The following is a 15,852-nucleotide window of genomic DNA, read 5'->3' as shown; positions in this document are numbered from 1 at the left end:
ACACACACACACACACACACACACACACACACACACACACACACACACAAACAGCATAAGATGAAGTTTAAATGTGGCACCAAAGCCACAAAGAAAACCTTGATTTCCCCTCACCATCTATAGCCACCAGTATGGCTGTCTGCCCTTTGGTTTCGTGGCTCGACATCGCAGCATCCACATCTGCTCCTATGTGGTGGCCATTCCTCCTCATCCACTCTCTGTTTCCAATCAGGACAGAATAAAACAGCCCTTCAGCTGGAAACAGAAGAATGTGATTAAAAACAATGACTGCTTACAGTTACACCTCACTAGCACCAGGTTGGACGCTCTTTGCCTTCAGAACTGCCGTGATTCTTCATGGCATAGATTCAACAAGTTTCTGAATGGTACTCTTTGTGGTCATCTGCTGCTTTTGAGATGGTCTTCTGCATACCTTGGTTGTAACGAGTGATTATTTGAGTTACTGTTGCCTTTGTCTAACTAAGTGAATAATTTCCCCTTTTCAGACCATTCTCTGTAAACCTTAAATATGGTGATGTGGGAAATATCTGAAAAACTCAGACCAAAAATCATGCCACGTTCAAAGTCACTTAATCACTTCCAAACTCTGATGTTCAATTTGAACTTCAGCAGGTCACTTGTTAACATCGCTGCCAACTGAACATGCATAGCTTGAAAAAACAAAACAAAAAAACTAGCCAGTGTCTGGGCTCTACAAAGAACTCTTCGTTGTGATTCTGTGGCCAGTATGGGGCTTGAACCCATGACCTTGGCGTTATTAGCACCACGCTCTGACAATCTGAGCTAACTGGCCTACACAGTGGTTTCCTGAGGGGTTTAACACTGTCTATTAATTTTAATTAATAGACAAATGCTTCACTACTATAAACTTCAATAGAATATTCTGGTATCTGTACTTGAGTAGTTTTTTTCTGACAACTTTACTCCCTACATTTAAAAATATATATCTGTACTTTATACTCCTTACGTTTTCAAAAGGGGTCCATGAATTTATACTCGGGGGTGAAACATTTCTTTAAGTGGCTGGTTATTACAAATTACCTAACAACTATACACTGTGTAAGATAAAGACAGTATAAACAGTATAGTGTCAGTGTAGAGGATGGACATTAGCCATGATAGCTGTGAAACATCTGCTGACATCTTGTTGAATTCAGTTATGTGCATCTGCAAAGAGCAGCAGGTCAGCTGATTACAGCCTGTACACTAAGAAAATCTACTGAAGCTCATATTAGAAATTATTGTGAGTTGTGATTCTATTCCCCACACTGAGCCACTACAACCAATTTCAGGTTTCCCCACCTGCTAAATCCCGGTGCAATCCTTGACTGTTCTCATTTTCCTGTTTATGTGTGGAGCCAAAGGCACCCTCTACAATGTAGGCAACAGAAAAAAGTTTTGTTTTTTTCATTCACTTTCACTGCAGGGGACCTACATAACAGATCACACTGAGTATATTCATTTAAATTTAAATTCAAATAATTTTTGAATTCTTGTGTACTAATGTTATTTTATTATTATATTAACACAGCACATGGTTCAGTTACCTCTGTACAAAAGTGGTTAATAGACTACTTTTTACTTTTAGTACATTTCAGAGCCTGTACTTTTATACTTTTACTTGAGTAATAAAGTTGCTTTAGTACTTCAACTTTTACTGGAGTATTTTTAACCCAGGTATTTGTACTTCTACTTAACTAAAAAAATCTGTACTTTTGCCACCTCTGCTTTGAATAAAGTTTACAGTTACAGTTTTTTTCTGACCTGCAGAGGTGGACTCTCCTGCAGGCAGCATGCTGCTTTCTTCAATAGTAGCCCCCGGCAGCAGGAATCGCTCCTCGCTCGGCTGCAGCAGCAGATGTTCCACGCTGGACACCCGGCAGCTGATCCCACAGCCGGGCACGGCCTGGAAGTCCTGGCAGCACCCGAGGACATCGGAGCCCAGCTCCTGTCAGAAAGTTGATAGAAAGTCAGTAAAGTTTTCTCCTGAACAAAAAGGCAGGCATAAATAGACCTCTCACCTGTTTGCAGTATTTGGCAACTGCTATGCCTAGCGGGTGCTCGCTGCTGGCCTCGGCGGTACCCACCACTGCCAGGATCTTCCTCAGGGGCATGCGGGCCACTTCCCACAACACCAGGACTCGAGTCACCCGCGGCACGCCGTTTGTAATAGTGCCAGTTTTATCAAACATCACCACACTGATCTGATTGAGACACATAGAGGTCAGTGTCAGGTTTAAAAGGGTTTCTAAGAGGTGCCTTATTACACTCTGAGCACTGCACTCTAAACATTCCTTCTCAAGATCACTTGATATTATTATTTATTCAATTTTTATAATGTATTTATTTACTTGTTTTTTTTATTTATAACATATTTGATCTCTGGTTGGAGGGGCCCATTTCTGCCTCAGGCCCCAACAGATGCTAGAATCGCCCCTGGCTGTAATCAAGCAGCAATGCCACATGGTGTCACCAGTTAATTAGAATAGAGGCCGACGCAAATATTAAAGTGAAATGTTACATTTCTGTGGTTGTTCCAGCTCTTTTCTCTTTCATTTATTCGCTCATTACAGACATATTTTATTTTCTTTCTACCCGCTTCAGTGTTTCGGCAGTTTTTTAAAAAAAGCATTAAATGAATCGTAAGGGTCTCGCCTTATGTGCCATCTCCAGCGGCTCGCCTCCTTTAATGAGGATGCCGTTCTGAGCGCCGACCCCCGTGCCAACCATGACCGCCGTCGGAGTTGCCAGCCCCAGAGAGCAGGGGCAGGCGATGGAGAGAACGGTGATGGACGCCTGGAAGGCGAAGCGGACGATGACCTCTGCCTTGGAGATGCTCTGGTTGTAACCCTTTGAGGAGGAGAGTGGTGTGATCAGGCTACAGCTGTTTTTATTCACACACAAGTCGTCTGCATGCACACTTACCGGGAAGTTCTCCTTCACAATGTCGAAGTTGACAAAGCCAATGGCCAGCCACACTATCAGTGTTAACAGGGACACGATAACAATGAAGGGCACGAAGTAGCCACTGAGTCTATCTGCAAACTGCTGGATGGGGGCCTGAGGAGGAGAAGGGAAAGCAAAATTAGGAGTGTCCTGTACATTAAGAACAGTGAGTGACCTTTAAAGGCAACAAGTGGCCAGTATGGGGGTTGAACTCATGACCTTGACGTTATCAGCAACACAGTCTAATCAGCTGAGCTAATTGGGCAACTGGAAGACAAAGCAAAACGTCTAAATGTGGAAAAGTCTAAATGACAAAGGAATCCAAAATTTTTATCCTTACTTATTCACGCAGAACCAGGGGCAAAATACAACATAGTTTAGTGTTAACAGTCTCTTTTTGTGAACAGTCTCTTTTGAGTGTACAGTGTCTGCACACCTCGGTAGCAGTAAGCACTGCCTTTATCATAACTACACTGTAAAAACTCAGCAACAAGAACTTTTCAGCCATGCGGGACTTCCAGCCCTCCAAGAGCAGGTTCTTTATGGAACTTTATGCATTTGCCATGCTGTCCACATGACAGCCAATCGTATTACAGTAAATTTATCACTGTTAGACAACCATACGAACTGAAACGTGACCTTGGTTTCTTGGTTCATCTCTTGAGTTGGGAGCTTGCTTGAATGATTCATAGTAGAGTGTTAAGTGGCTTAACAAACAAAAATAATAAATTAAAAATTTCCTTTAAAAATGCTCAGGTACAAGGACTGGACTGAAAATGAGTCCAAAGAAACAGTTTAAAGAGCTTCAGAAAGCTGGAGAACTATTGTTCAAGAAAGTCTGTTGTAAGCTATTAAGGGACTGCTGCAAATATTCCATTTGTGTCATCCGATCATATAAAAACAGTCCAAAATGCGGCGGCCCGCCTCCTGACTGGTACCAGGAAATTTTGCCATATTACTCCTGTCCTAGCTAGCCTGCATTGGCTGCCCATAAAGTACCGTATTCAATTTAAAATATTACTCCTTACGTTCAAAACTATTAATGAATTAGCGCCAAGTTATCTTAGTGAACTTCTCAGGCCACATATTCCTGCCAGAACACTTAGATCTGCTACTCAACTACTTCTGACACAACCTAGATCTCGGCTGAAGTCTCGGGGTGACCGTGCGTTTGCTCTGGCTGCCCCGGTACTGTGGAATAACCTCCCTCTTGCTATCCACGCCTCTGATTCTATTGCACTGTTTAAATCACGACTAAAGACCCACTTATTCAATTTTGCCTTTCCTTCTAGTTAACATGTCACACTATGCACTTTTATGCTCATTTAATTCCTTGTTTGTTCTGTATCTGCTGCTTCTCCTATGTATCAGTGACAGTTATCTGCTTGCATACCTAGTACTTGCTTTGGTCCTCTTTCTATTTCTATTATCTTCCTTTTATTCTCTATGTTACTTGTTAAGCACCTTGGTATAAGCTTGGTTTTAAGTGTGCTTTATAAATAAAGTTTATTATCATTGTCATTATTATTAAACACATGTGAGTAACCTTATAGTTTAAAATTGTGATTTTTATAGCTTACCTTAGAGGTCTGTGCCTCTTCGACCAGTTTGACTATTTGTGACAGTGTTGTTTCAGTACCGACGTGAGTGGCCTCCACCAGAAGGGCACCGTGAGCGTTAATGGAGCCGGCAATCACCAAACTGCCCACCTTCTTACTAACGGGCATTGGCTCACCTGACAGAAAGAGAGGGAAAAAAATTGCAACAAGTGACTAAATGATGGTGTCACAGTCATTTTCTGCCTTTTGTGTAACTGTGGTTTGTTTCTGCTCCAGAGGTCCTTTCAGAGGCTCAACTGCTCAACTACTCTCTGTTGGATCACTGGCTTTCACCCCTTCTTCTTCACCCACCAATCACCTACCAGCTGTAATTAAGAACTGGCTTTCTCGAGCACTCTTGCTTGTTACAGCAGTCCAAAGTTGTGGCCTCAGACTCATGAAATTTTGATATTTCTGATTAATTTCCCTTTATCTTTTTATGTCAGTATTCTTAGTTCTTTTTTTTCTAGTTCTGGTTCCTAATAAATTGGTATAAAATCAGATTCTTTGATTTTCAATAGGTTGAATCTAAAAAATGCCAGATGATTCTTTTTATTGAAATGAATGTTTTTTTCAAACCTGCATGCAAAAAAAAATTTACCTACACAAACCAGACATCTCCGATTACATTTATAAGACTTTATAACTTAATTACACAAATGTAACCTCTGGGACTAAAGATCTGCAATGCATGCCACTTGTTCTCCCACACAGTGACGGAAAACTCACAGAAATTAATTCTAAATTTGGCTTAAGATGCCTGAAATCCACATTCAAAGCCAAGGATTCGCATCATTCACTCCCTCCTACCTGTAATCAAGGACTCATCTGCCATGGAGTTCCCTTCAATCACTTTCCCATCGACTGGGAACTTCCCTCCAGGAACAACCTTCACAATATCGCCCCTCTGAACGAGCTCCACCAGCACCTGCTCCTCACTGAGGCATAAAAATATTTTTACAGACACACACGTCATGTACCACAGAGGTGATGGTTTTATTTATTTATCTTACATGTCTCACCTGATGATGGATTTGTCAGATCCCAACGTGACCACAGTGGCATCGGTGGCTTGAAGTGACATTAATTTGGCCAAAGCCTCTGAGGTTTTACTCTAAGACAGTAGAAACAGCAGAGAATGTATCGTTACAGTCTTAAAACAAAGATGTACTGCACTAATGGTATGACCTCATACACTCTCCTGTCTACTAAGTATGAGCGTTTTGAATTGCTACAGTCACATGGTTGTATAGTTACCGCGGAAATGTGAGAATTTGTATGTATCTAGGTTATATCTGCATAAAGTAGTTTTGCAAGAAAATCTGTGTTCCCAGATTTTCACAAGTGTGCCGCTGAGATGGTGACAGAAGAAAGTTCATGCTCTCCTGCTGGTAAATATGCGTATAATGAATGGGCCTTCTCTCACTGGTGTTAAAACACCTGCTGCTAGTGTCCCACTACAAAGACAGTAAATTAATCTACAGCATTTCATTTCTGAGACGGTTCATATAACAATGTTTTAGTTTCTTTGTGTTTTTGTCCAAGCCAGAGTACAGAAGCTTATGATGAATCAGTTAGTAATAATTTCACATATGCAGATGTAAGTTCATGAGGAAAAAACAGCACAAGAGAAAACCTGGCAAAAATGTGGGGAAAAATGGGAAATTTAGCAGAAAAACATGAAGATTTATTTGTCAATTTATGATCTGTCACATTTGTAAGAACAAAATTTAAATGAATGACTATTTTTTTTTTTCAAAATATAAATAAATATCAAACTTTATGATAAAGATGTCAAATTTATAGAAGGGGAAACCTTTTAAAATCTGAGGGAAAAAACAATCGAAACAATTGTCAATTTTCACTGGCCGACTTTCGGGAAAAAAAAGAAAATCTATTAGTAAAACACCTGTAAAATTTGCCAAAGCTTTACAAAAATAAATAAATAAATACATTTAAAAGTAAAACACTGGCAAGAGTGAAAGTTAAAGTTAACAATCAGCAAATTTCCCATAAAAATAGCAAATTTGCGAGAAAATACTGTCAAGTTTATAAGGACAAAATTGTATAAGAAATAAACTGTTAACATTTAAAGGACAATTCTGTGCTGGGACTTTTAGATGTCTGAAACTTACGTAATGCAATGGTTGCAACAAAAATCTGTCAAAATTACTAGAAAAAAATATTAACATTGCAAAGAAAAACTAATTAGGAGAATGATACATTTGGCAAAATTTTCAAAACTTCTTTTGAAAAGAGCATCAAAATAGCAAGAAAAAAAGATTTATAACAAAAACATGGCAAATTTACTAGAAATTGCAAATTTCGAAGAAAAAACGAAAAATTCACAGGAAAGAATAGAAAATTTACAAGTAAAATACTTCATCATCAAATTGAATGCAGTCCTGTGATTGTGATGTAGCATCAGCTGATGTTCAGTTAATCATTGTCTAGCACAATAAAAACATCAGCCCTCTGAAGAGTCATTAAAATATGGCAATAAAAGCCTGGAGAAAAAACAAACATGCTGCCTAATGCAAACAGTGCAAGTTTGAATTAGGTCATATATAAGCAACTGCAGTGAGCTGATTCCAAGAATCAGCAGTGATTTGACAGTTTATAGTTTCCTAGAATTAGGCCTCATAAACCTGTTTTTATTTTTATTTTACCTTTGCGATGTGTTCCAGCCATCGTCCCAAAGCGATGAACACAAAGAGCATGGGTGGAGTGTCGAAAAAGGTCACAGGGCTCTGGCTTGCCTGCTCCGCCATGGCCACGATGAGGACCACGCAGGAATAGATGTAGGCAATGGAGGTGGCTAACACAATTAGCACATCCATGTTGGCAGTGCGATGTTTTAGAGAGCGGTAGGCCTGAATGTAAAAGTATCGACCTCCAAAGATCTGCATCAAGGAAGACACAAAGATCTATTGAGGGGAAGGGTTCATGCTCCACCGTGAGTCATACACTTTTACCATCCTTAGCAAAGAAAACGCACTCATGTGTGATTAAAGGTTTAGCTCAGATTGTGCTTCCTCACCTGGACAGGTGTGCAGAGCACAAAGAAAAGCAGGTTAAGGATGGAGAGGCCCGGAAGTACATTCTGCTCGGTGGGCATGGAGCCCCCGTGTTCTTGGTGTAGGTTGTCCATCACCATCATGTAGATCATGAGACCCATCACAGGCAAGCCAAAGACCAGGCTCAACAGAAATGTGTTCTTCCACCTGCAAAAAACAGGCAGACATGTCTATTGTGAAAAAAACATTCATCCTTTGCACTGATTTCTTGTACTGCTAGTCATTTTTATGGAAAAATTTAGCGGTAAGCTAATAATCTGACACCTTTTTTAGCTGCACATGTTCCCCTGGTGGCCAACCGGAGAAGGGCCGGTAATTTCCAATTGCCTGACAACTGTATACAGTCTAGTAGGGCTGGGTATCGTCACTGATTTCTAGAATCGATTCAATTCCAATTCACAAGGTCCCAAATCGATTCGATCCACGATTCGATTTAATTCGATTCGATTCAATTCAATTTGAATCTGGGAAATTTTGACAGTCAGAAATATTATAATTCAGATCAGTACATTTACATATTTTTGTATCTATAAAAAGGAAGCTGACACACGCAAGACTTTATCAAAGGTGTGAGCATCACAGCAGATGCCTTTGTGTCAAAGTAGCTGAAGATAAAACACAGAAAAACATGAAGGTGATTTTCCTGGCCTGGGATTTTATAAAAATATTCTGCAGTACATCAAAAGCGAAAGAAAACCATTAATCAACACATGATTGTAATCTGAAGTTACAGCGGTTTTATTAGAGACACGCATTTTGCATTTTGCATAATTTTAAAAAGTTTTAATTTGTTCAGTATTGAACGGCAGAAATTAGGTTTTCTTTTCGGAAGTATATAAAACGGGGAAAAAAAAACGTCGGCCGACAGCGCTGTAAACAACGGTAGACTTGTGCGTAACAAGCAAGCGAATAATGAAGAAAACAGATTTTTACTGTTCTTGAAGTACAGAGAGAGAGAGAGAGAGAGCTGTGCATCGTGGTCAAGGCAAAACAGTAAAAGTAAGAGTGAATACATGACGATGTTTATGTGAAGCATAGTTTGGATCTTCTTTTGCTGCTGGTTCGGTTAATATTGTTTGGAGAGACATCAAACTAACAGCTTTAGAATCAGCGCATAAAGGGCGTGAACACAAAGCGCGGACCCACCGACAGATCAGAATCAGCGAGCTGTCGGCTTTCAGCCCCGACCGTGAGAAAGGCGACATCTAACTGATTCTGATCTGCGGGTCGCGCTGTGTGTTTAAGTCTTTGTGCAGAATCCGTGTTCCTGCTCTCATTTACTGTCTTAGCTGTTTGGTGGTGGTTGAAATTGTGTGAGATTTCACCTGAGATTCTGGCATTTCGGGCAAAATAAATTTATATTAAAAAATCGATTCAGGATTTTAATGAATCGATTTTACGTTATCTAAGCCAGAATCGATTTTAATCAATAAATCGATTATAAAAACCCACCCCTACTGTCTAGTATAGTGACAGTGTAGGGGATGGAAAATCAGTCATGATAGCTGTGAAAAATCTGCTGACATCTTGTTGAATTCAGTGATCTAAATTCACAAAAAGCAGCAAGTCAGCTGAACGCAGCCTGTACACTAAGAAAATCTAGTTTTACCACCTCTGGTCTTGCACCTCTCATATATAGCTAAGAGCAGAAACAGTCCATCTGTATGACATTTAAGGAAAAGTGAAAGTTGGTACAAGTACTAATTAATAGAAATGTTAACTCTGACCTAAATCTAAAAAGCCTTTTCCAGTAGTGAAAGAAAGTGTATTGAGGGATTGTGGGTTTAAGCATGACCTGGGGTATCAATATATGGATCAAAACCACCATGTGCTGGTTATAACTCTCCACCTCTCAGGGTTTAATTGTTAGAAAATTGTTAATTGTTAAAAAGTTAGCATCCATTTAAAAATAAGAACTGTAAACCAGATACTTGCTGTCGAATTTCTTCTTTGTGATCGAGGTTGTTTTTGAAGCCCGCCTGCTCCAGCCTGGCCTCAAATCCAAGACCCTGAAATGAGGAGAAACTCCAAGGTGTGAAATTGCATGTGTAAAAAATTGTAGGTTTAAGATAGCTTTTAAAAGTCCTGTGATAAACACCTGGATGAGCTTGATAATATCCCGAGGTCCGAGCACCTCTGGGTCAAACTCAACCTGAGCTTTGTTGGTTGCCAGTGCGACCGAAGCCATGAGGATCCCTCTGGTTAAGTTGAGCTTGGACTCGATGTTGTGGACACATGATGCGCACGTCATGCCTGTTATCTGCATGTGAAATACATGTGATGTGGAATTTGCACAAAATTCTGCATTATATGGTGTCCCGCAGACTTACAGTGAGGTCCAGCTTTCCATGTGCTACTGCATTATCCTCAATCACTTTGGCACCAAAGCCCAAGTCTTTGATGAGCTCAGTCACTGCAGTAGCATCCAGGACATGTGAATCATACTTCACCTCCGCCTTACCGGCCATTAGCGACACCAACACTGAGAGGATTCCTGGTTAACAAACACAGTACACTTTATCAACAATCTTCATCTCAGTTCAAATGCCTCATCCCTGGAAGTCGCTCACCTCTGTGTTTGAGCAGGTTCCTCTCGATGTTGGACACACAGGAGGCACAGGTCATCCCCGTAACGCAGATGAAGCATTTCTGTGCCTTTATCTCAGGCGAACTTGCAGATGGTGCCTGTGAACCCGTCCCATTGCTGACTACAGGCCTGTTTGTCGACATGTCAGAAAGTCCAAAGCTTACAGGCTGGGACTTTTCATGACTCTGAACACTCGTTATAGGTTCTGAAAGGACAAAAAAATATGGAGGCGCCATATAAGTTTGTAGCTCTACAGATTTATGAGGCTCAACTTAGAATCTTCAATCACCATAGTCCAACTAGAAATTTTAAAAACTCATCCTATTCTCTTCCTGAAGGGAGGGAGGATATAATCTCTTTCATTTATTTTTTTGTCTGTTTGTTAGCAGTGTGGCAACCAGAGTTTTCGAATTTTGTGTGATGGTAGATAGCAATAACCAATAGATACCAATAACAGCTCAAGGTGATTTAATTTTCAAGAAAATCGGTCAAAGTCAAGATCATACCAGATGTGAAAGTTAGTAAAATCTTTATATCACCCATAATTTTTCAGATTTCACAGCAATATACTAGGCCCTGTGGGACATGAGTACCTAGGTTGGCTAAGTATTTAACATTGACATTTATTGTTTAAGGTCAAAGTTGACCTTGGAAAAAACACTTCAAGGAATAATATCAAGTAATATATCCTGTGAAAAGGCCTGGAGAGGCATCACAGTGACGCCATAAAGTTTTGCAAAATCACACATGCATGAATATATCTTAAAATGTCAAACTTTCACAGCTTATAGAAGACAAGGGTAAAGATATAAAACTTTAGTATGTAATGCTTCAAGGTCAACGGTCAGGTTCACACAAATTAGGAAAAAGCCTTATTTTCCATGGGTCATCTCCAAACTTTAAAGCAATAGGAACATGAGTTACTTGTTTGCTTGAACTCTTTAAAACATTGTATGCCTTCACAGTGAAACAAATGGATTAATGGATTGGATAACATGGTAGGAACTAACAACTCGGTCGTCAGAGAACATCTGCAGGTGGCATGATTCCCTGTTGTACTGGAAATATAAGGTGCACAAAGTAAACAGGAATGATTTTTGATTGTTTAATTCTCATATAGCTTCAAAGCACAGAATTGGAAACGAGCATGAATGGCATTTCTAAAGCAAGCTGGATTTATTTATTTTTTTACTTCAAGTCCACAATCTTCTCCCACACCTTCTGCTAAACAGATAATGCAGAAGAGAAAATAACCAAGCATTTGCTTAGTTTGAGAAATTTGGATAGACTTTTTTACAGCTCACTGGCATATGATATACAACCACATGATATATAACTTCTATCCCAATAAGAGGCCAATAGAGGCCAATAAAACCTGACACTGAGAGCTGAGCAAGATAAAGAGAAATTAAAGAATTTGTTCATAATCTGCCTGCATTAATCCCTCATCTTGGCAGGCTGTTTCTGCAATTAAAGCCCTGGTAAGGATAAGGGCTCTCTTAGTTTCACTGAGGAGTACAGTTGTCTGGTTCCCAGAGTAACCGTTGAGTTTCTGGTTTACTCTAAACAACATACCTCTTCTAAGAAACCCTTTAGATAGCATGTACACGATTTTACGGTTAATGGCAGACATTTCCTAAATGAAAGCAAACCCCTCCAAGGACATCAAACAATGAGTGCTTTTATACCTCGGGTGTAAAAACTAGTTCAAAGATACTTGAGTTCCCAACTCACTCCTTGCCTGACAGAAATAGCAGATGAAGAGATGAGGTGCCACTGAGGCATGAGAGTTGTTTTTCATGATCATCCCATTGGTCTGTGTATGCCTTTAATAAGTATTATTATTATTATTATTATTATTATTATTATTATTATTATTATTATTATTATTATTATTATTATTATTATTATATTGCATAAAATGTAGACTTTACTTTTTTACTTTTTACCTCTTGTTTCTGTCTTGCCCTGACACCTTAGATCAGTCAATACAGCAGTGGGCCATAACAAATTAAAAATTGGTCAGATGATCCAGCTGTGCTACTGTTCTTGCATCTTTGGTAAGAGGCACTGAGACCAGATGAGAGGATTTGGGGAAATGATGTACAAACTCAAAAATGGAAAGATAGGGATAGGGAAAAAATGCACCAACCTGTGCCAAATTCTACCCAAAATAAATTAAAATGCACAACTTCTTGTCCAAGCCTGATCAGCTGGAGTCAAGCTAACACCTGCTACCATGTGAACTAATGGGTAAGGTATCTAGTTCCTGAGTGTTTGTGTCCCTTTATGTTGGAGAAGTTCTGGGATCTTTAGGTTGTGATCTGGACCAAGTGCTGCGGAGCTCAAGTAAGATGTTAAAGAAAAACAGGATGGCAAAAACAAATGCTAACTGTTCCCTGGATGTTCAGTCAGTTGTCACCCTCACTATTTATTAAGATTTGACACACTGAAAAAGAAAACTGAAATAATCCTAAAATAATATGTATTTTTAAAAGCTTCATTAAGCAAACATTTATTTTTGTTACCTACCTTTAAGTGAGGCGTCAAAGCCCATGTCCTCAATAGCTGCCCTGAGCTGCTCTGGCTCTGTCAAATAGGGATCAAAGGTTATTGTTCCCTTTTCCGCCTCCAGGGACACCGCTATGAACTGCACTCCAGTCATCTGAGAGATCCTCCCTTCTATTGTCTGCACACAAGAGCTGCAAGTCATCCCTCCAATCAAAATGGTTACAGTCTGGGTGGAGGCATCCACCTCCTTTTTCTGCCAGAAACTTAAATCTTCTACTGATGGGTCCTCTGATAACAAAGCAGTATCAAAGCCCATGTCCTCAATTTTGTCTCTCAGCTCTTCATGTGTGACTAGAAGAGGCTGAAAAACAATCAGCGCTGCTTTGTCCTGAAGAGACACCTGAATATGTGAAACCCCCTGCAGCTCCCCGATCTGTCCCTGAATGGACCGCACACAGGACTGGCAGTGCATACCATCCACCCTGATCTGCACCACAGACTCCACGCTGTATCCCAAGGTCTGTAGTTCCAGGGCGATCTCTTTGGTTGGAATAACTGAAGCATCGTAGTCCACCTTGGCCAAACTGTTGGGTACAGACCATGTGACAGCAATTATTCCATTCAGGCTGCAGATTCTGGTTTGGATGATGTGGACCTCATGCTCAGAGGTGATCCGCTGAAGTTTAAAAGCTGCTCTTGAGGCAGCTTTAGGTGGAGGACAGAGCTCAGTCTGGCTCCCATACTCGTAGGCCAGGTTTTCAAAGCCTTGTTTCTCAATGTCATGGTCATTCTCCTGGAAGGACAACAGAAGAGCATATCAATTCAGCATTTTTTTTATTTTTGGAAATGTAGGGACAATAATTATTACAATTTATCTTAAAATTACAATATCTTAGGTCATATTTTAAGAATAAAGGCCGTCTTTACAGAATGCTATTATTAAGATATGTAGTAAGACAGAAGGATAAGATCCAGAAACCGTAGTATAAGGTAATTCTATCAGGCTTCTGCTATTTGACGTCTGTGAGCATCAGAACTGGAACATCACAGCAACTCTGACCTAAATTATTCAGATGACACAAAGCTCTACATATAAGCGTCACCACACATTTAAAAGCCCCTAAAAAGTGCTTTGCACATATCAGTTATGTATATATATATATATATATATATATATACTATCCATGGACCACTTCTACTTTTAATGCTACTGCAAATAACCACAAACCCACAATCCCTGGCTTACTTTGTCCATTAGATCACTGGGGACACACATTAAGCCACATTGCTGGGCATTGTTCAGTACACAGCTTATACATTGCAGAATGTGGGGAAATACCAACTGCTTTCCAACTGTCATGAGATTCTTGTTGGAACTTGTCTTGTTGTTCTTTCTCGGGATATAGATTTTCTCAGATAAAGTGAACTCATCAAGTATTTAATAAGTATTAACTACATTATATTAAGCTGCATTTTGCATTTGGTTTGTTGACATGCCACATTTATGTTGAATTCCTTGGTGCTTCATGTTGCATATTCATGTTGCTGTTGTGACTGTATTAGTGGCTCAAGAACAAAGACTTCACAAGACCTCAAATACAATTGTAAGTATGACAACCCTGTTTCTGCTAGTCTTTTAAGTCCTCAGCTGAGAAACAACATGAATTTTTACTTAGCTTTACAGTTCCTAAAGCCAGCCACTGTTTAATCCTATGAAAAGCCCCTGTCTGACCCCAGTAAGCTAACAGAAATCATTTACAGGGTAAGACCCTAAAAGCAAAGTTTTTTTTATATGAGTTTGACTAAAAGCCTTGGACCCTGACCTGGTGTATTTTGTACTTTTTTAACTACAATCTTAACATTGTAGTGAAAACCAACAACCACAGAATTAATTTGTAGTCCTATTGTTAGTCACGTTGTGCATTCAGATTGTGGCCATGTCAGAAAAGAGTCAACAACTTTCCAAAAGCAAATATGTGAGTCAATGTTTAATCCTGGGTGAATTGGCTTCTTCTTTACACAGAAAACTGCTTTAAAATACACGTTTTTGGTACCTCTCAAGTGCAATCTAAGACATTTATGGATTGAAAAATGAGATGCTAGATAGATGGCTCAAACACTACTGGACACTTTAAATCCACTATAAGGCTGTCATGTCAGGAGACCACATGATTGGCCCTTCACCTAAGCCTCCCAGCATGACTCTGCTTAAAGACATCTCATTGAACTGAGGGGAAAAGCCAACCCTTATAAAAAAGAAAATTAAGCAGAGTTGCACTTGCATTAACATCATTTTATCCATTTCATCACAAACACAATGCACAACAATTTCTATTACAACACAACAGATGTCTCTGATTTAGAGAATAATCAGTGGGAATCTGTGCATTGAGTTCAACTTCTATTTTGTGTTAAAGCAAAAGCAAACACTGCAATGTTGACTCATGATCAAAGTGCAGCAGCACTGAAATAAATCACACAGGAGAAATTTTACAAATTTCACACCATCTTTTACATTTCCAGTGTTCTCATACCAGTCCATTACTGTATACATGCTGCAAAAAATATACAAGTGCATTTGTATCACAGTCTACTTAAGCTCAATGCAAAGCTCACTGCCTGGTAAATATAGAGAATTTAACTGACTAAACTGACATGTTGTCATCCTTTTCACATGCTACATAACTACTCTTTGTAAATAGACCTACATACTAACTGCATCATACGGAAGACTATTTGAACGTTGACACTGAGGATTGGAAAATGTTATTCCCATGTTAACCTTGATTCTGTGATATTTAAATGAGAAGTTAATAAACAATAATCAGATGTAAGTACATTCAAGCAGAAATAAGAACCTCCAAGTACCTGTTAAACTGTGTTATTTGTCAAATGACAATTTTTTAAAAATCTTTAATCAAAAATAAATAAATAGGTGATTCTACCCTTTGGAAAAAGGCAAGCTTTTTACCCTTATTTAAGTGAATAAGCTTAAATAAACTAACATTCCAAAATGGACAATCTGCTGCCTACCTGCATCATGAGCACCTGCGTCACGCCGTACCTGCATGTTATGTAAATATGTTCTTTCAGGTGTCATGGTCTTATACCA

The 15,852-nt window shown here is 39.4% G+C and overlaps 1 protein-coding gene and 1 non-coding gene across 2 annotated transcripts in view; both read right to left on the bottom strand.

Annotated features, from left to right (window-relative positions):
* The window catches only part of atp7b (ATPase copper transporting beta), an 18,686-nt gene extending 2,893 nt beyond the window's left edge, over nt 1-15,793 (bottom strand). The window contains exons 1-16 of the mRNA XM_013915860.1: nt 15,774-15,793; nt 12,762-13,533; nt 10,213-10,434; nt 9,973-10,136; nt 9,741-9,902; nt 9,578-9,651; nt 7,606-7,789; nt 7,235-7,468; nt 5,588-5,679; nt 5,376-5,503; nt 4,548-4,702; nt 2,947-3,081; nt 2,677-2,871; nt 2,043-2,225; nt 1,786-1,969; nt 115-255 (exon numbers count right to left, since the gene is read on the bottom strand). Coding sequence (XP_013771314.1) covers nt 115-255; nt 1,786-1,969; nt 2,043-2,225; nt 2,677-2,871; nt 2,947-3,081; nt 4,548-4,702; nt 5,376-5,503; nt 5,588-5,679; nt 7,235-7,468; nt 7,606-7,789; nt 9,578-9,651; nt 9,741-9,902; nt 9,973-10,136; nt 10,213-10,434; nt 12,762-13,533; nt 15,774-15,782 — 3,034 coding nt within the window. The 5' untranslated portion in view covers nt 15,783-15,793. The remainder of the gene's footprint in view (nt 1-114; nt 256-1,785; nt 1,970-2,042; nt 2,226-2,676; nt 2,872-2,946; nt 3,082-4,547; nt 4,703-5,375; nt 5,504-5,587; nt 5,680-7,234; nt 7,469-7,605; nt 7,790-9,577; nt 9,652-9,740; nt 9,903-9,972; nt 10,137-10,212; nt 10,435-12,761; nt 13,534-15,773) is intronic.
* Nucleotides 741-814, bottom strand: trnai-aau (transfer RNA isoleucine (anticodon AAU)). Its single transcript has one exon. It is a non-coding gene; the product is annotated as a tRNA-Ile (tRNA).
* Nucleotides 15,794-15,852: the final 59 nt, after the last annotated feature.

Source organism: Pundamilia nyererei, unplaced genomic scaffold, assembly GCF_000239375.1.
Source record: "Pundamilia nyererei isolate P.nyererei 1_Seehausen unplaced genomic scaffold, PunNye1.0 scaffold00383, whole genome shotgun sequence".
Taxonomy (NCBI): domain Eukaryota; kingdom Metazoa; phylum Chordata; class Actinopteri; order Cichliformes; family Cichlidae; genus Pundamilia; species Pundamilia nyererei.
Note: the sequence above shows the minus strand (reverse complement) of the source record. Positions and strands in the feature narration are given on the sequence as shown.